Source organism: Perognathus longimembris, chromosome 3 (assembly GCF_023159225.1).
Source record: "Perognathus longimembris pacificus isolate PPM17 chromosome 3, ASM2315922v1, whole genome shotgun sequence".
Lineage (NCBI taxonomy): Eukaryota > Metazoa > Chordata > Mammalia > Rodentia > Heteromyidae > Perognathus > Perognathus longimembris.
Window position 1 is genome coordinate 58,841,492 of NC_063163.1, and position 20,611 is coordinate 58,862,102.

General features: G+C 33.5%; 1 protein-coding gene across 4 annotated transcripts in view; it reads right to left on the minus strand.

Annotated features, from left to right (window-relative positions):
* Positions 1–20,611, minus strand: part of Cdk8 (cyclin dependent kinase 8) — a 101,064-nt gene that overhangs the window by 7,901 nt on the left and 72,552 nt on the right. For 2 of the 4 annotated variants that reach the window (XM_048341613.1, XM_048341611.1), the window contains exons 5-8: positions 10,713–10,770; positions 8,340–8,471; positions 3,282–3,425; positions 647–716 (exon numbers count right to left, since the gene is read on the minus strand). In XM_048341613.1, the coding sequence (XP_048197570.1) occupies positions 647–716; positions 3,282–3,425; positions 8,340–8,471; positions 10,713–10,770 (404 nt within the window). The remainder of the gene's footprint in view (positions 1–646; positions 717–3,281; positions 3,426–8,339; positions 8,472–10,712; positions 10,771–20,611) is intronic. The other 2 variants (XM_048341614.1, XM_048341615.1) reach the window with 2 other exon arrangements.

The following is a 20,611-nucleotide window of genomic DNA, read 5'->3' on the forward strand; positions in this document are numbered from 1 at the left end:
TGTGTTCCCCAAATAATTATTTTGATTATAACTGATAACACACACATACATACACACACAGAAATTGAATCAGCATAGAGTAGCATTAACTCAATTTTATATTTTATTTAATATACACATTAGTTATTTTTGAATGAACATCAATGATACGTGCAAAACAACTTCGGGAATAGCCCTGTTTTCCCTACATGAATGACTATATCTTAACAATTAAATGATATCTGGGTCAGAAGTTTAACTCAGTGGGCTCGAAACATATTTGTGATAAGTGAAATATTTCTTCTCTTATTAAAATTATTGTATGACCTAGGTGGGTGGACAAGTGGCTATTAGCAAAGTATGTTTAGTTTATTTTTTCACTTGGTATTTTTCATCATTGTCTAACTTCAGAAATGAGTAAATATGGAAAGAAAAGAATTGATTTAAATTTTTCTCTCATTCAAATCAGCTACTAAATTAGTCACCTTCTCTAAGTCATTAATTAAGTAGCTTAAGAAACGACTGACATCATGGAAACTATTTGGTAGGAAGTAAAATTACTTATCAGAGTAATCTTATGTTGAGTACTCTATGTAGAAAACTCAATTCTATACTGAGTATTCTGGAAAACTTAAAACAACAAAGGTCCATTTTCTTTCCGACTTACGTATTTCTTCTGAAATCTTTCATTAATGTTGAATGTTCAGGCATCTTTTTTATATCTTCCCAATCTTTATCTGTGAAATACATTGATAAATTTTTGTTACCTAAGTTCCTCGTCTCAAGAATTTTAACAAAGGTTACCACTTTATTTTTTATATTTCTTACTTTTACATATTAATGAAAACCCAGGTTTCAAATAAATTTCATCTATAGTTTAAGAACTATAAATACAATTCAATTATAACTTCATACTCCTTTTTATCCTTTTAATTTTAAAGTGCTTACTTTTTTGTTTTACTATTAGCTGCTTCAATTTTATCACTGAAAGGGAATAAATTATACACATTTGTATTATTAAAAAGTTCTATTTCTACTAATAAAACTACCTGGTTTCCCTTTTCCAGCAAATTTCTTGACTAAATCAGCAACCTGTATCTTCAGTAAGAAATGGAAAGTCTCAGTGGCTTTAAGCTACTTCTTTATGATATAGCCTTCCTTTTACCTGCATATTCCTTTACATTATCAAAAAGCATTAGTGACCGTTTGCAGTAGAATAGGGTAAAATATAACCAATATGTTAATAAGTCACAACTTGAACTGTGAAATACACTATTTCAGTCAGTTTTGTTGGCGTTAGAGTTGCTCCAACAATACATGTTGCCTAACTCATCTTCTCCATCATCACTGTTAGTGGGCTGTTACTGGAAGTATACTAGATGTACAGCCTTGAACAAGCAGCTTAATAGCACCTTTGGCTTTTCAATGACCTTAGAAATTTTCTTGACTTTCATCTTACTAGCTCTTACTTTCTACAAGTCCTCCACAGATATCACATAGTGCAGACTAAATATAAACTTTGGCTCCCAATTAGAATTTTTTCCTCAACTATTTTTCTTTGCTTCAATTTATCTACTTTGCCAATTTCACAAGGTAGATATTATAATGTAATCTGTTAGTCTTCCCTTAATAACATACTTACTATAAAAATTATATATTTGTTCTATAGTCTCCATCATACTAATACTTTATGGCTGCAGTACTAATATAGTGAGCAGTTGTTTTTTTGGCTTCAGTTAGCTCTCTTTAATTGATTTTTACATACCCCAATGTCATACTAATCTTTCTAAAACCATATAAATCATTTCTCTTGTACTCAAGAATTTATTGTAGATTTGCATTCTGGAGCTTGCTTTTCAGTTTCTTATAAGCTCAGCTTACCCAAACTGTTGAACCCTCATTAAGAATCATCCCTGATGGGCAGCCCTCATCACTCCCAAGCAATTTCCATGCCACTTTCTCTGTGGGACTCAGAAATAGTAGACAAATTCAGAAGCATGGGGAAAAAAGGCTATTGCTCTAACGACTCAAATAACACTTATTTTTCAAATTCCACTTATGGCAGGACAATATAAACTCTTAAGCAGGCAAGAATCATATCTATGTTATTTCAATATATTTTACTCAAGATGGTGTCTGGTACGTGGTAGGTTCTCAGTAAACATAAATGAAATTCTCAACACAACGAAGTGGTCTTCTCTAAACCATTAACCAATTTTGGAGAAAGGTTAATATCTGGGTATTTATTTTTATTTACTGATAATACCTCAAAGAAAGTAATATGGAATTAAAACCCAAGATATGATGGGACACTGGGGCTCATGCCTATAATCCTAGCTACTCAGGGGGTTGAGATCTGAAGATCATGGTTCAAAGCCAGCTTTGAGCAGGGAAGTCTATGAGACTTTTATCTCTAAAAACTACTTTGAAAAACTCGAAGTGGAGCTGTAGTTCAAGTGGTAGAGTACCTTGAGCACAAAAGCTCCAAGACAGCACCCAGGCCCTGAGTTCAAGCTACAGGGCTGGCAAAAAAGAAAAAAATCTCAAAGATATTTCTATATTAGTCCTGAGTCACAGTGGCTGAGAAACATTCCTAACAAGACACAGCTTCTATTGACTAGTTGCAATTCTTTAAGTGTTTTACTCAAATTCATTATTGTGAAGTTCTAGGAGGTTTGCAGTGATTGATGGAACTACCATTTTGTGGTAAGAACTAGGGGTTAGGACATGGCTGGAGTAATGTAATACCAAATATTCTCTCTGTTTTAAGACAGCAAGCTAACTGAATACTGTGACTTTCTTTGAAGAATGTTCTTACTGACAAAGGTTAGAGAGTAGAAGTGCTATTATTCAATATAATGAGATTCTGTACAGTGCCTCACATAGACATAATGTTCAAAATTTGCATTCAAATGTCAAGTAGTGGCAGAATGAAATGTGCTGACAGAAAAAAATTATACTACTGACTTTATAGTTTATACTATCAAGAGTTAAAGATATATTTTTTTAAGTATAGATATTGCAAATATTTCACTTCAAATATCAAACAGAAAAAAAAACCAAACCAAAATGAAATAAAAGAACACTTCTTAAGTTCAGGAAACAAATAAATATTTTCATGCTAACATGTGAAGAAGCCTACAAAATTTGCTATGTCTATAAATCTTTGATAATTGCAAGTCATAAGAACCAAGAATTGAGTAAAAGTATCTTTCACTGGCCAAAAAGATACACCTTTCCAATGAAAATATCTAAGTTCAAACAACAGTGATTTTAAAACACGAACAAAACATAATGTGTACCTGCAGGAAATCCCATTACATTGAATATTCTGTCCAGCTGGTCATGGTGATAAGGATTACTAGTTTTGATGTCCTCTTGTCGACAGTGAAATATTGGTTCTGACGTTAGTAGTTCTGCAAATATACACCCTATAGCCCAAATATCTTAAAAATAAAAAAAAAGAAAAGGAAAGAAAAGAAAAGGTAAAATAAAACAGGAAAGGAAAAAAGAAAAAAGAAAGGAGGAAAATAAAGTGGTTCTTTCCAAAAGAAAATGCATTTTTTATTTTGACGGGGAGTGTTTGTTTTTCTTTTTTTCTTTTCTTCCCTAATAAGTCACATTAATTCCTAAGCAAATATAATCAATAATACATAGAACATTGCTTTTTAATATATACTTCCATCTACACACCCAAATTTTTCAGTCCTACCCACTGGCTTTATTCTAAACCTGATCAAATTAGTTAGCTGGACTTTCGGTGAGATTTAAATGCCTCAAACATTACCTCACCTATCGAATACACATAAGACCGTACATGGAACTTGGGAACCACAAACAAATAAAACTAAATAAGAAATAAACAGAAAACTCAAACAATGTCTGAAACTGGGCACCTGCCAGAAACAACCAGCACAATTCTTACTGCAAAAGTTTTTCTTTACCTTTTATATTTACTTGCTAATTTGTAAAATCTAGCAATTATCCTCTCATGTTGGCCTTAAATAGCAAGGTGCTAATTCCAACAAGAAAAACATTTGACCTGAAGCAATAATTCTTCTTCAGCAGTTTTTTTTTTTGTCAAAGTGTTTTCTTATAGCTATAGCAGTATCTGCTTCTGCAACTTTAAAGTATTTAATAAGAAAGCAAAGTCAAACACTACCTTTTTTAAATGGCATGAAGGCTTACAATAGCCAGGCAATATATTTCTCTGTCTTCAATAACATGAATTTCCTTTATTCACAAGATACGGGTTTACTTTTATCTGTATCAAAGTTGTATTAAAAATAACTACTAACCTATATGTCAATTGAGAACTTAACACTAAAAAATGTCAACCTCTACACTGTAACAAATCCACCAGTGGATATTACTTCCCCTACACTCAGTACAGTATTATGCACATAGCAGACATTTAATAAGCAATTTCTTACTGATCAAATACTATACTATGTGGTAAACAGTACCATACAAACAAACTTTTACATACTACTATCATATCAAAGTGTATTATTCAGATATACTAGTAACTATCACTTAAGTAAAGAAATGAGAAAAATGTTATTTTTAAATGGAAATTCCTGAAGTTCACAACTAGAATATACATATTTCATTTAGTGCAAAATTATATATACACTTTGAGTAACAAGTTAATTGTATATGTACATAAAAGATTCACACTCCAACCACAAGAAAATCATTTTGTAAATGACAACACTATTCCAGAGAACCAATATCCAACATGAAAAAAAGCCTAATCAAGAAAGAAAGAGGATAAACTATTTTTTGTCCTTATCTACCTTATATAATGCTGACCCTTAGCAATCTTAATCAATGGCCAGATAGGCAAGTTAACAAAATTTTAATAACATATTACAAACTGTTTTACATGTTTACAACTACTTAGAGCACACCCAAGGCAGACTGTAACGGATTCATCTGGATGATTGAGAAAAATTCCAAAGAAGAAAATGTATTATGTGAAGGAAATTGAAAGGGAAGTAGTTTAGTTATCATTAAAGCTATTCTGCTCTTAAAATAAACTCAGATTAAGCAGGAAAAATTCATTTACTGAATCTTGTTTAAGCCTACCTCAATAACCTCTTTCCTTATGTCTTCTATTAGGTCTTACCGTTATCAATTTCACCTCCTTTCTCTTTTCAAATTTCTGACTCATATAAATAATGAACTTTGTTTTATTAGTTGATCAAGCTCGTAAATCCCTAATTCTTTATAAGTCAGTCTCTCCTTACCTTGCCTATATTTTTCGGATTGTGCAAAATTCATGGACAAGTCTTACCTACCTAACTACTTCTAGGAACTAAACAATTATACCCAAATTGGCAAGAGATTTGTCAAAATATTTTAATAAATAGGTATTCTAATAGGAAGTTTTTATCTTGACAAGAGTGAGTTGATTCTCATTTTTACTATTTTACTGTTTAGTAGAAAGTCACACATTCAGTGAACATTTCAGGATGGATTTAAGCTTAAAATTCCACACTTTAGGAAAACGTGCTACTACTTTGAGGACAATTTCAGACCGAATGCATAGTTCCTTCATACTTCTCAGTCAATTCAACAAAAGCAAATGACAAAACACTCAAAGCAGAATTAAAGTTTGACTATGGGATAACCATGTTATATTGCCTACTGTTTCCTTTCTGGTTTAATGATTCAGCTTCTACAACTGAATGCATGTCCACAGTAATACAAACTGCTGTAGAGGGCAAAAACACCTTAGGACTGATGTATCCAGCCAGCATTTTACCTCTTTTAAACTACCAAAATTAAGTAACAGATGTAATCCTTCTTAATAATGTTATCCAAAGTAATGCTTAGATGCATTTAACAAATTATATGCATGTTCAACTATAATAGTTCTATTAGCTGCTCATACTACTGTTATCAGACAGAGAAGTCAAAATGGTAGAAAAATATTAGCAGGAAGCATTAATGGTAGTGTGAGGAATTTGCTAAATTAAATGTTTTATGAAACAAACCTTCAGGTAACCTGAGTATGTGATGAGAGGAACAGCTTGTGTGGTAGACACTGGAGTTGAGGAGGAAGTTTCATTTTATACTACCCTATTCTCCTTTTTAAAACTTACATTAAAATGGTATGCTTATGATTTCTCTTAGAAGTGTTCTCCAAAAGTGATCTTGGCCAAATCAGATGTACACAGTCAGCATCAAAAGGTAAGTAGGGTAAAAATAGGGATCATCATTGGTAAAGAAATAGCATTGATCTTGGTTTCACTTTTTTTTAACAGTAAGTTTACACTGCAAAAAAAAATGTAGTTATCTGAGTTAAAGGAGATCTAAGAGCTGACTGGCTAAATTCTCCTTTTCTAAAAACAAAGCTAAAGGATTCTGAACACATTCCCCAGAGTAACAGAGCTGATACTACAACTCATACTCGGATATTTGTTATGTCCATTTTTCAAAGACAACAAGTCATTTTATGCATATATTTGTACTATCTTCTCAACAAGATTACAAACATTTTACAGGTAAGACCTGTAAGTCTTTGCTGAAGACTTGAGTCTCAGAGCAAAGACTCTTGCTTGCTTTATGGAATTTTGGGATTTCCCCTAGGATGGTGGTTTTCTGTTGAACAATTCTAAGGTATAGTCACCAATCTACATACCCCATCATGTAAGGACAAAGTCTTCAAGTAGCTTTTTTTTTTTTTAAAGAGAGGTAGGTGGGAAGGAGAGGCAGTTACCTGATTCTTAAATACAGAGACAAACAGAGGGTCAACAAATAGTTAAAAGAACATTTGCCACACTGAAACATGATCAAGACACACAAATGAAAAGAAAGCCTACAAAGAAAACCGAGGCAATTATTCTATAGTTTAAATTACAAACATTGTTATCACTGTCCTCACAGATACTTGAGATTTTCTCCATAAAACAACAGAAGATGCCATGAAATAGTAATAATCAGATAAGAAGGAGTTCCTAGAAAAGAGACAGAAAAATATGAGAAGAAAAACATGGTACAAAGAACCAATCCAAGACTTCCAACATCTGACTATACTAAATTTAAGAAAAGAAGACCAGAAAACATTGAGGAGGAAATCAAAGGAATAAATAAGAGAAATTTCCAAAGACACAGGATATAAACTTCAGATTGAATGTGTCCAGCAAGTGATGGGCAAATCACTTGTGGTGATGGGAAATCCTACTTGTTTTCAGAAAGGAAAAAAGTCCATGTGAGCCATCAGTGACTGGGTACAAGACTGTCAGGAAACTTCATTATCAATACTGATGCTAGAGGACAGAAGAAGTTTCATTAAATTTCTGAGGAAATGTAACTTTATAGCTACAATTTGAACTATTATGTATGATAAAGGCCATTTTCAGAAATATCAGAATTAGAAAATTACCTCTAAGATATCCTTCCATAGAAAGTTACATGAGAATAAATAATAGCAAAATAAGAGATGAAATCATGGGCTCCAGAAAGCAAGAGACCCAACCCAAATTAATAAAATGAGGAAAATGTTGGAATGAGATGGTATTTTAGGCTTGAGTGCAACCGATCAGAACAAAAGACCCCATGATAGAATTAAACACTAAAGGGGAATAGAGAGACAAAGCACATTTAGGGGAAAAAAACAACAACTAGTTAATAATAAAGTTCAATCAAATCAACTAAAGTAAAATAAAGATGTCATTAGTAGAAAAGCAGTAGTAAAGGTACTGAGGTAGTTATGTATTATAATGAATCACTACTGTTTACCACAAGTATAACCAAGTATAAATTACGAGAATTATGGTTAGCAAACAGTAAACATTAACAAAGTGATGATGATGACGACTGTAAATGATATTACTAATATATCTTACAAATTGAGAGAATGGTACAGAGGAGAAACATGTAAGTATTAATTTCCTAATTCTTTATAATAGGGAGATAATACCACTAAAAGTGGAGAATCAGATTAAAATGCCCTAACCTCCTGAAATTTTTTCATTATCTTTCTCATGTAATTTTTTAGAGTGTTTTAGAAGCTAATATTTCTTTGGGTGAACAAAACATTTGTTCAAGAATTTAAAAATTTTGCTGTTTTATTCTCTTTTCAAGTAAATTAACTATAAACCTTTTTCTTAAAACAAAATGTATAGTATGATATTATATATTAAAAATATGTTTAAGTATCTTTCTTTGTAGGGATCTGTGAAATGTTTTTAATGCTGATAGGATTCATTCCTAGGTAGGGGAATTTTGTGTTCACTTTTGATCTTTTATAATTTGTTAAATGACTTAATTTTAGAATACATAGTAATATGTATCCTTTATTAAAGGAAACTTTTAAAAAGCTATAGAATTTAATTAGCTCTATTACTCACCAATTGCTTTGGTATAATGTCTTGCTCCAAGAAGCAGTTCTGGGGCTCGGTACCAGAATGTTACAACCACTGGATCCAAGTCTGCTAAAGGCTTCAAAGGTGAGTTAAATAATCGAGCAAAGCCCATATCAGCTGTAAAATAATAACATAACAATAATAATAAACAGCTAAGTAAATAAATTTTTATAAATCCGAGTCTAATTTTACCACTGTTATTTAGTAAGATATGAAGAATGTGATATAATCTTGAGGTTAAGTGCATCTTACCCTTTTTAGAAGTCTAAATATATAACAGGCTTCAGATCTTCATTCTCTTTGAACTATAGTCACCTAGTTCTTCAACTCAGAGTCAAGGATGACCCTATTCCTCTGGGAGGTTTCTTTCCATGTGTCATATCACCATTGGGAATAGAGGTGGTGATGAGCTGTATTTCCATTCTATATACTGGCTTCACACACTGTTTAGAGTAAGGCTTCCCATTATTTACATCAAGTATCTATTCATTGGTATAGTCAGATGTTGACTAGACAGTATTTAAATACTATATTCCCCATTTATTTGGGTTGAATTTCACTAATGTAATTTTAAGGATCATAGTACTTTTCACGAAAAAAAAAGCTGGAAAAGACTAAAGAATGTTAAAATCATAGCATTTTTAAGATGAGGAAACAGAGGTTCAAGAAGTTAAGAACTCAAACCTTAGAGGTAGTTGAACATGTAATTGTAGCTATTTGGACATAAATTTTTATCTGGCTAAACCAAAATCTCAAAAAGACAAAAACAGATACCATCCCAACTTTTTAATCCCTAATATTATCACATGCAATGTAATTATGCATAGCTTGTGCCTAGCACATGTTGATTACTATTCACATAATCTATTTAGAAATGTCAAGATTCACTCATTGTTGGGTAAATTTAGTTTCATTCTCTAACTATTTTTAATGAAGTAGACTCTCCTCTAACCAACTTAATTACAAATGGAAAAAAATCCAAAGTTTAACAGAGAATTAAACATGGGTCAGATTAATTAATATTGGTTTATAGAAGAACTAATATTTCTTCTTAAATGTGAATACATGAAGACACTGAAACCTGCCAACAATATATGCACCACATAGACGTATAATTTTAAACTCGATTACTTTAAAAATATTACATAAAATTTCCCCAAATCATATAGTAAGGAACACATTTGTAAATACTCTTGAGCGTGGCCTTTTCTATTTTGCATGTCTTGAGCTTATAACTGAATTTGATGCCACCTAATAAAATTGTTCAGATTCCTTTAAAAGCCCATCTATGGACTTAAGCATTCCATGGCACCAAGATGAGTACTGCCAGTGTCTTATCAAAAAGCTCAATGGCATGGAGTACCTTGAAGTACACCAACTGTTCTTACAACTAAATCCTGCCAAGTTTTTACCATAAGAGAGCATTTCAAATCCTAATTAGAAGTGAAAAGTGAGGTTTGGGGAGATTTATAAAGAACAGATAAGGAGAAGGGTTAAGAACACCCAGGTTTTTCTTTGTTGGTGAAGCAGTACAAATCAAATGATGCCTTCAATTCATATTAAATCCTGCAACCACCAGGAATTACTCTAAACTTTGTTATATACTCACAATTCTTTTGTTTTGCAATTAACAGAATTAATTACATTTCTTCAACCCCCCACACAAAACTAAATGCAAGTGACAAACATAAATGGCAATAAAATAAATTACCACTTAGGATAATCTTATTAGCACTACCCTTATAGATTATCTGACCAGAAGTCACCAGGTAAAATGTTGCTTTGATATACAAGAAAAAATGAGCTGTCTGAAAACATGTCAAAGTACAAAACACCTATGAAATACATTTTCCCGCCATCAGGCAAAGGACTACTACAACACAGTAATGTGAGAACTTTGGTTCTATACCTATCTTATCTGTTTTCACGGTTTCCCCTAGAGTATGTAACTCCTAATCTAGACAAGATCAAAAGAGGCATGTTCTCAGCTAATCTAGATGAAGTAAAGTGGACTGATGGTAGAATAATCAGCACCCTAGTAATTCAAAGTGAGGCTGGCCCTTAACAAGAATAGAAGCCATTTACCTCCATAGACAGTGTTTAATAAAGGCAGAGGTCTGTAAGAAAATTGTACAGCTTGTTATGGAATTAGAACATTTTTGTCTCTATGAAATGCCTGGCACCTCTCAAGCGAGTGAAACATTATTTTACTGTTATGTATAGACTTTAAAATGGTTTGGATCAGATGGAACTAAATGAATATATGCATATTATTATAGCAAAAACTAGAAGTGATATGGCTGCCTGGAAAAGTTTTAAAAGAGTGCTACACTGTGACTTATCAAAGATATAACATACCAATTTTTACTCTTCCTCGCTCAGGACCTTCACCCATAACTAAAATATTAGCAGGTTTCTGTGGAAACAAAATAGTGTTTTTTTCAGTAGACAGTAGTGGTTTCTTTTAAATAGACAATATGCCAATATAACATAAATCCACCTTTTAAAAACCTCAAAAAATTAAAACCAAACACAAAAAGTCACCAAAAAGCTGTGTGTGTATATGAAAAACAATATGCAAATTTCATGAAGGCCCAATACAGTGGCACTTTTCTACAGAGTTAAAGCCTTCCTCGGCCCTCTCATCAGTCTGCTTTCACAATTGTGAAACACCTGATACAAGATTTACAATGTTGAGGTTCCTTTTACTCTTTCAACATAGAAGGTTCTGTGATCTTTAGGAAAAATAAACCTGTGAACACCATTTAATACAAAGTAGTAAATTAATTACATAAGCAAGGAGTCATCTGATAACCCTCTTTTGGAAGCCATGCATATGTGTTTAAATAAATACTGAGAAATTTAATAAAATATTTTTCTAAACAAGTAAATAGGAAGAACTTTTCCTGACAGGAAGCCTTGAGGTTTTAATTTTTAAATTAAGAAGAAAGCTAAAACTTACTAAGGCGCTTACTGAAGTAGTTTTTTAGTTTCACAAGTTCTAAAAAACAGACCATATTAACTGTCAAAATCTGTTAAGAGCAGTACACAGTAGTGTAGCATGTAAGTGTTATCCTATTCAAGGAGGAGAAAGGGGAGGAGCAAGATCAAGTGGTGTGGGAAGAGAAGGGAAGAATCATTTGGCTTCTTCCTCATATCTTACCCTGTTATCCAACTATTGATTTGATTCTAATTCTACCAGTCTCTTAAATAAAGGTCAAACTAGATTAGAATGCTTCTTCAAATTCAAAACAACTTTAAAGATTTTGATAAAGGGTACTTACAGTGTTAACTACTCCATAGGCCTCCCCAACAATATTTAGCTCCTATGGTTCCTATACATTACTATGGTCTACTAGTGTGCCAACTACCAAAGAAGCAAATTATTATAACCAGATGAAAAGAAAAGATGTTGCTAGAATGGCAGAATGTAGATTTTAGAAGTTAAAAATTCTTACAATGTTTAAGGTGAGGAAACTTATTAGCAGCAGAGAATTCAAATGACTATTCAGTAGGTATACCCATTAAGACTGGGGAGTGGTACAATCTAACCTGTCTCTGAATAGCTTAGTGCTCCCTTCCTAATATATCATTCCGAAAGTAATTTTATGTAGCAAGCTTTTGAGTTAATGTGTATTGCTCTAATAATAATAATAATAATAATAATGTTTTATTTAAAGAAGAAATTCTAGAATTTGCCATTACCACACACCAACCAATGGGATAGTTTGCTAAGGGCCAGAAGGTAGCAGAGAACAAACAATATTCTCAGTGAGCTATATGTAGGGGCTGCCTGGAATAGACAGAATTGCTTTTGTGTAGTGTGTTAATCAACCATCACAGGTTAGCCTCTGTTCTCTCTTAGGGTCCAGACCACGCCCAAAGCTAGATAAATGAGATAACCTAATAAGCTATTGGTGGAAAAGGACTTTCCAAGAAGAGTTAAGCAGAATTTCTATTTGGCTAGAGAAGAGGCTTGCTCCCAACACATAATGCAAGTTCAACAAAGCACATTCATATTCATGATAGAACTGTCTTTTCTTGGTGTTTCAGAACAGACTCCCTAAATCCCTCTTAAATGCTGTCTGTTTCTTTGTCATTGCTTAGTACTGAAGAAGGGCTTCCAAAGACTTGATGAATAATCATTTAAGAACTTCAAACTTTATTGAAACAAAATTCTATTTAAGAAACTGCTTGCTGTCTTATGGCTGGGAATGTGGTTTATCAGTAGTGCTTGCCCTGCATGCATGAAGCTCTGGGTTCGATTCCTCAGCACCACATAATCCAGAAATGGAGCTGTGGCTCAAGAGGTACAGTACTAGCCTTGAGCAAAAGAAGCTAGGGACATTGCTCAGACCCTGAGTACCAAGCCCCAGGACTGGCAAAACAAACAAACAAATATCTGCTGCCTTGATATGGATTTCTTTCCTTTTCAGTGGCAGAATTTATAAGCCAAAATTTCCAAGTTCTGTATGAAACATCTATTTGTAACCCTAACTTAGTAAATAATCTCTGATCTTCTACTTGCTATCAAATAAAATAACCTTGAAAGGATATATAGAACTTTGCTGATGACCTTAAGAGGAGACATATACTCCACTTAATTGTTTGTTGCTATGAAGGATCAAAGTTTAATAGGACCTATGGCAGGATCTTCAAATGTAGTTAGTGTTAGGTTTTTAAAGTAGGTAGCCGGTAAAGGAGAACGCCACGCGGTATTCAGGCAGGAGAGAAAGTTTATTACGGAACTGCTGGCCTGTGGCCAAGATGATCCATGGCCGGAGAGAAGGGAGAGAGAGAGAGAGACCCCCACCCAGCCCTGCTTTATTTAGGCCAGGGGCAAGGGGTGTGGCCAGGTGGATTAGGAGGTGACTTCAGGGAAAGGGGAGGTAACTGCCTCCAGGTCTGCAGGTTACCCAGGTAACTGGGTGGAGACTTAATGAGGTGGGGGCAGCTACATGGAGCCCTCAGGGAGAGGACCTAACAGTTAGGTAACCACAGAAGTGGTTATAGAACATGCATTACTGCCTCCTGGACAAGAGTATAAATCCATGATACATGAATGTTTGAAGCTATTGGTGTCTTCCGTTCATTGCTCACAAAGGAACATATAACTGATTGTAACGAAAAGACCTTTGTTTACAATTTGTTGGCTTTTCTTTTATCTTTATTGCTGTGCTTCCCTCTACTCCCTCCCCACACACAAAAAAAATCCAAATGAAACCAAAACAAAACCTTCACTGATATCTCCTAAAGCAAATATTTGTAGAAAACCATTTTTGTAGAAGCTTTCTTCCCCAGGTTTGTCATGCTGGGAAGACTGTTCTGATTATCCTAACATCATTTTAGGAGACAGCTCTCATGCAAAAATGACTGTAGAGGGAGCTGAGTGACTGAAAAAAGACTGAGATCAAACTGATCATTATCATAGCTATCTGACATTTGTGCAGAAGTGAAGAATGATGACAAGCCTGTCAAGTTAAATGGAAGAACTTTATTCTAGGATGTAATGGGAATCTTCATATGTTTAATAATAGTGTAAAGACATTCAATCAACAGAAAATGTCAGTTTACCATAGATCTGTCTATGAAAAAGAGGGATCCCATAAAATCTTAAAATCAGCACTTCAAGATTGTTCAGAATAAAACAAATTCTTAAATTCTGTCAATAATACAATCTGATAGTGAGCTCTCTACTCAAAGATGAGATCATTTTGCCCAAGTTGGGTATCATTTATCCTACTTCTTGGAACCATACTTCAGATTTTGAATTTCTACTGATCATTGGAATATGTGTGTGTGACAACTGTAAAGAGGTATTTTGCGGATGGGATTTAATCTTAACAGGAAAGAGCATGCAAGTAATTTTATATAGTATTTGTAAGAACTTGGAGTAAGAGACAAGGCTTCATAGTGTGAACTTTTCCACTAGTGATATCATGTGGGCACTCAAAAAGTTTTGCAGTTGGGTTAGATACTGGTGGCTCACTCTCATAATCCTAGGGTACTTGGAAACTGGAGCTCAGAAGGATGTCAGCTCAGCAAAGAGATTCTTAAGATCCATCTAAACCAGTAGCTGGGCGGGGCAGCACATGTCCATCATCCCAACTATTCAGGAGGCCAAGACATGGAGGACTGCTTTTCCAGGTCACCCTGGGTAAAAAAAAAAAGTTTTGAGATCTCACCTCAATAGAAAATGCTGGGGTGTAGTGGCATATACCTGTTATCCTAGCTATGGAGGGAAGTATAAATAGGATGATCTTTATCCATGCCAGTCAAGGCAAAAGGTGAGATCCTATCTCAAAAATGACCAGAGTAAAAAGGGAATGGCTCAAGCTGTAAAGCGCTTGCATAGCAAGCATAAGTTCTTAGTTCAAACTCTATTATGGCAAAAGACATACACAAAAATATTTTGGGATTTTATGCATTTCATTCTCAGATCTTTAGAGTAATAAGGCTTAATCTCGACTAAAATACATATTGAAAGAACTAATTCTGAAATACTTTATATGTAAAAAGTTCTAATTTTGACATACTTTCTATGTAAAAAGTTGTGAGCTTTAACAGGAAGCAAAGTCTTAAATAAACTAATTTTCTAAATAAAAATTATTTTAATGAAATATTTTAAAAGAGGTCCCAAACAAAAACCTAGAAATCTAGTGAACGTGAATAGGATACACTTTTACAATAGGCTTTTTTTGTTTTTTGCTTTTTCTCCAAGGCTGTCAAATCCTACTTACAGTACTAAACATTTTACTGGTGACATATCTGAAGACCTTTAAGCCAAAACAGAAATTATTTACTTCCAACTGTTTCTTATCTTTCACTTCAATTTGAAAACAACAAAGTATTTGAGAATTCTTAGTCAATTCCGTCTGCTTCATGCTAAGAACATGGATGTGACTGATAATTCTATAACTTCCATAAATTATTTGTTTAAAACTGGTACTTAAAATGTTTTCAGCTTAAGATCGAAACTTTGAAAATTCAAAAACTTATTTCAAGCAACTAAGTAAAGTACACGCATGTAAGTGCTAAGAGACTGATATGAAATTAACTTCTTATTTTCACTAATGCAAAAATCATTAATTTACTATTGCAGAAACCAGCACTGGCAATATTCATGTCATTAACTAGGGAACATGGATACATACAACCAAAGTTGCACAACAGTCATAAAATATCTTTAAATGTTCAGGCACAGATATAACTCATTTGTTCCTAATAATGTGTGTACTTTTCAGTATACATATTTTAAACTTCATGAAGACAAAAATTGTTTTCAAAATAAATTTATTATCTTTTACAGAGCTATAAAATTTTAGAACACAGTTTAAGCAAAAGCTACTAAGGAGTCTAGTTAGAAATAAGCAATAGCTTATAGACTGCAAATGTTGAGACCCAAGTACATATGAAAGGAAAATCATTAATGAGCAGACAGAATATAAACAAGTTTTTGGTTTTCAAAGTAGTTCTATTTAGTATATGTTTAGCCTAATTTAGAAAAAAAAACTTGTTATAAGTGAAAAATCACTACAAGTACAAACATCATTATAAATAGTAATTTACATATCAGGCAGTTGTAACAGTGAGCAATAACATGTTTTTGCATTGTCTCTTGAAGTACTATTTCCTTGGCACTTTATTAACTGTACTGAATTTCTCCATTAACAGTTGTACGATCCCAGGCCCGAAACTTTGGCACTAATTCTAATAATGCTCCATTGATACTGCTTGTTAAATTATACCTCTCCCACTCTCAAGCCCCTGGCACATACACCAGGTAATTTCCTGGGATAATCAAGATGTATTGTATTCATAAACTGCCTTCTAAAATAGCAACTCCTTTGTACAAATTTAAAGATAATAAAAAATTAATGAATTACCTAATATGAAAAAGAATCTTAAAAGTAAAATTAACAAACTAGTATCAATAGAATTACTGTTATAAATTTACATTTTGTTCTGTTTTCTAAATTTTAAAATACATGCTTAGTAAATAAGTTTTTTTTTTTTTTTTTTTGGCCAGTCCTGGGCCTTGGACTCAGGGCCTGAGCACTGTCCCTGGCTTCTTCCCGCTCAAGGCTAGCACTCTGCCACTTGAGCCACAGCGCCGCTTCTGGCCGTTTTCTGTATATGTGGTGCTGGGGAATCGAACCTAGGGCCTCGTGTATCCGAGGCAGGCACTCTTGCCACTAGGCTATATCCCCAGCCCAGTAAATAAGTTTTGATATGTAAAGTACAATGCAAACAAATCAATAATATCTAACAGATGGACATTATAAACATTTTAGAGTATATCTGTTTTTCCCTCTGTATGAGATTAAATATACTGCCTGTAGCTTTTTTATCAGTTATTAAACATAAATTTAAAAAAAATTGCTGCTACTGAAGTGGAATTCAAGGCTTTGCAACCGCTTGACAATGCCCACAAGCCATTTTGCCTTTTTTAAATTGAGTCTTGCTTTTGTACAGCATGGCCTTGGACCACTAGCTTGCTACTTCTACCTTCTGAGTAACAGGGATTACAAACATGTAACTATGTCTTACTTGTTTTTAATTTTGTTTTGGTTTTTTGCTGGTTGTGGGTAACTCTGGGTCTGGTCATAATCCCTGGGCTCCTTTTGCTCAAGGCTAGTGCTCTATCACTTGAAAGCCACTTCCTGCTTTTGGTGTAATTAACAGAAGGTTAAGAGTCTCACAGACTTTCTTGCCCCTGCTGGCTTCAGACCATGATCCTACAATCTCAGCCTCTTCACAATGGCTAGGATTACAGGCATGAGCCACCCTGCCCAGCTTCTTCTTTTTTTTTTTTTTTTGAGATAAGGTCTTACTAACTTTTGTGCTACCTGGTTGCACACAGACATCTTCCTATTTTCACCTCCAGAATAGCTATGACAATAGACATGAGCCACTATATCCAACTTTAGGATGATTCTTTTTAATATGGAAATTACTATTCTGGTATGAACTTAATGAAATTATTTTTCATGTTATCAGCAAATTATAAAATTTGATCTCATATTAAACAATTTTGATTCTTAATGAAACTATCTCATAACACTTTTGTATATACTTATAAATTCCAAGAAATCGAAATGTCAGGTAGATTATATTTTAAGTGTCTATTTAATTAAAAATTAAGTATAAATTGGTAAATTCAACATCTTATTATTGTATTTATACTACTTATTATATTTATGCTATACCATATTTTACATTTTATATTACTATTGCAGCGATCAGCTCAAGAAATATTCACTTTATAGTATCTTACCTTATATTATATAAATACCATAAAATATGGTTAAAACCAGTCTACAAAACCAAAAGCAATATGCACCTATTTAGCTTACATTTTAACACTGTATACTTTTTCGTGACTTTGACACTAAAGTTTAATATTTTAATGCTCATATCTTTTAAACACTAATTATAGTATCGATTTTGTAGGTTTTCTTTGAAATACAGTGATTATTGAGCTTATATTCTCTTAATTCTCTATATTCCATATAGTAAAAATACATTCAATTACTTTTGCCACTTTCTAACATGTTACTTTTCCTTTGCAAATTTTACATTTCAGGCTGTGAGGATATTCTTCTGGTATATTAATCCATATTCTATTTATCATATGTTTAATGCCAGTTACCAGTTCACTAGCTGCACTGATCATGCTAATTTCCATATATATCTTTTATACGATGTGATCCATGCAAAATTTAATGTAATTTAAGATGTAAATAACAGTAAAAAAAATTATAGATACAAAAGGTCTTCACCCAGCAGGGCACAGTAGCTCATACCTGAAATATCAGCTACTCTGAAAACAAGAGTAGGAGGTCAACAATTCAGGGCCTGACTGGGCAAAAGTTTACAATACCCTCAGATCTCAACCAATAAACTGGATGTAGAAGGATGGGCCTGTCATCAAGGTTACATGGGAAATAAATACAAGAATTATGATCTAGGAGTGCCCATGAAATAACATGAAAACTTGATCAAAAAATAGTAAAAACCAAAAGGCTTAGGGATGTGGCTCAGGTGATAGAGCACTTATATAGAAAGTACAAGGCTCTCTGTTAAAATAACCCAGTACCACCAAAATGTCTTTTCTTTACTGACAATAAAGAACCATGCATGCCCTTCTTACTGAGCAATAACTGCGCGCTTACCATATAATAAATTCTTATGTTTATTTAGCTCTTTTAAAAACATACACTTGCTGGGAGTTCCTGGCTTATGCATTAATCCTAGCTACTTGTGAGGCTGAGATTGTTAGGACTGAAGTTTGAGGACCATCCAGACATAAAAAAGTTCTCAAGACCTCTTCTCAATAAAGAGCTGGAAGCCATGGCACATACCTGTTGTCCTAGCCAGCCACCAGGAACCCTAACATAAGTGGATCAAGCCCAGGTGCAAGCTGGGATAGGAAGGGAGACCTTATCCCCTAAAAGAAGCAAAAGTCAGGGCAGGAACAAGAATGGAGGAATAGATTCAAACACATAAATATTTTTTCTTCTAGTATATATAAACATGCTTTTGTAGAAAACTTGTTTTTTTTCCAATACAATTAGGGAAATACATAATTACCTATCCAGCTTTTAAAACTTCATTTTTAGGGTATATTTTCTTTCTTTTAATCTTATTTTTACATGGCATTTTATTTCTACTATTTGGTGATTGCCTTTTTTTACATATTCATTTTAACATTATTTAACTTACCATAAAAATAATTTCAAATGACAACAGTTTATCTTTCTATGTGTCATTTTGCTCAATAATTTCTCAATTTCTGGATAAGGAAATGTTTTTCCACTTATCATCCCATCATTGTGATAGCCTTTTCCATTTTTAAATAATCTCTCAAGAGTTTGTTAAAAGATAGCTAGATCAGAAGTAATAAGTATTTTTTAAAGTTCTTGCTTTCTAGAAAGGCTTTCCTGTTACATCAAAGCAGTTAGTGTTCATTCAACACAGTGGGTACATTATGTATCAAGCACTGGTCTGGGCATGTGATAATGAGTTGCGAAACAGACATGGTCACTATTACACAGAGAAGCTAGATACAAAATATGTAGTTTTCAAAACTATAACCTAATAAATGCTACTAATTTTTCAAGAACTTCATTAGAGAGAACAGGAGTACTACTTAGGAGAGTGGTAAGAGAAGGCTTCACTGAGGTGACATTTAATCTACCATCTCTATGTTGTATACATGTTTATGAAGTGGGTTCAGGCAGGGTAACTTTTCGGGGAGAAAGAAAAAACAAGCAATCTCTGAAGTGGAAAATAGTTTGCTTTTTTCAAGAAGGCTTTTGTGGCTGTAGTATATACCTCACAGAGTTACAATGCAGTAAATACTGCTGCCAGATGTAGGGGCCAGATAAAGCATAGTCCATTTTACAGATAAAATGTTCCCTTTGATTTTAAATGAAATTTCACTCAAGAGGTTTAAGTAGAGAAGTGACAGTGTGACAAATGGTGACCTGAATGTTAGTCATGCTCCAAGGTTTCTATACAGTCTACTACTCGTCACAATAACTTTCTAAGGGGTATTGCCGTTAATATAAAGATAACCAAAACTAAAAAGGCTTCAGCTCGACTGAGTTGACTCACATTTGTCATTTCATTATGGCTGGTAAGTAATGGAGCTAAGATCAAATACCTGGTGGTTGGTTCCAGAATCCACTCTTAACTGAGTTACATGGCCAGACAGATGTCAATAATTGATAATGCTACCTAATTGAACAAAATAGCATCGTTCAAACATTACATTACTTAACTAGTGAAACTAGATCTTAAAAACATTTTATACACAAAAGTGTGTATTTATGTACATTCAATTATCTTTGTATGTTATCTGTAGTCTGACTTTTGGTTATGTATGTTTTCCTCACAACTGATAGGATTCTATAATTATGTCTATTATTTTTCAAATGTTTTTCAGGTTTCTAATATGCCTTTCAAGTAGGTGATTTGAAGCTGTATATTTCTGCCTACTTACATGACTTAGAAAAAAATATCATAATAGGATACATTTAACTAAAAAAAGATACTCTTACACTTTCAAGCAACTTCACTTGGTATATTTTTTTGTTTTGTTTTCTGCCAGTCCTGGGGCTTAAACTCAGGTCCTGAGCACTGTCCTTGGCTTCATTTTGTTCAAGGCTAGCACTCAACCACTTGAGCCACAGCGCCACTTCTGGCTTTTTCTATATATGTGGTGCTAAGGAATTGAATCCAGGGCTTCGTGT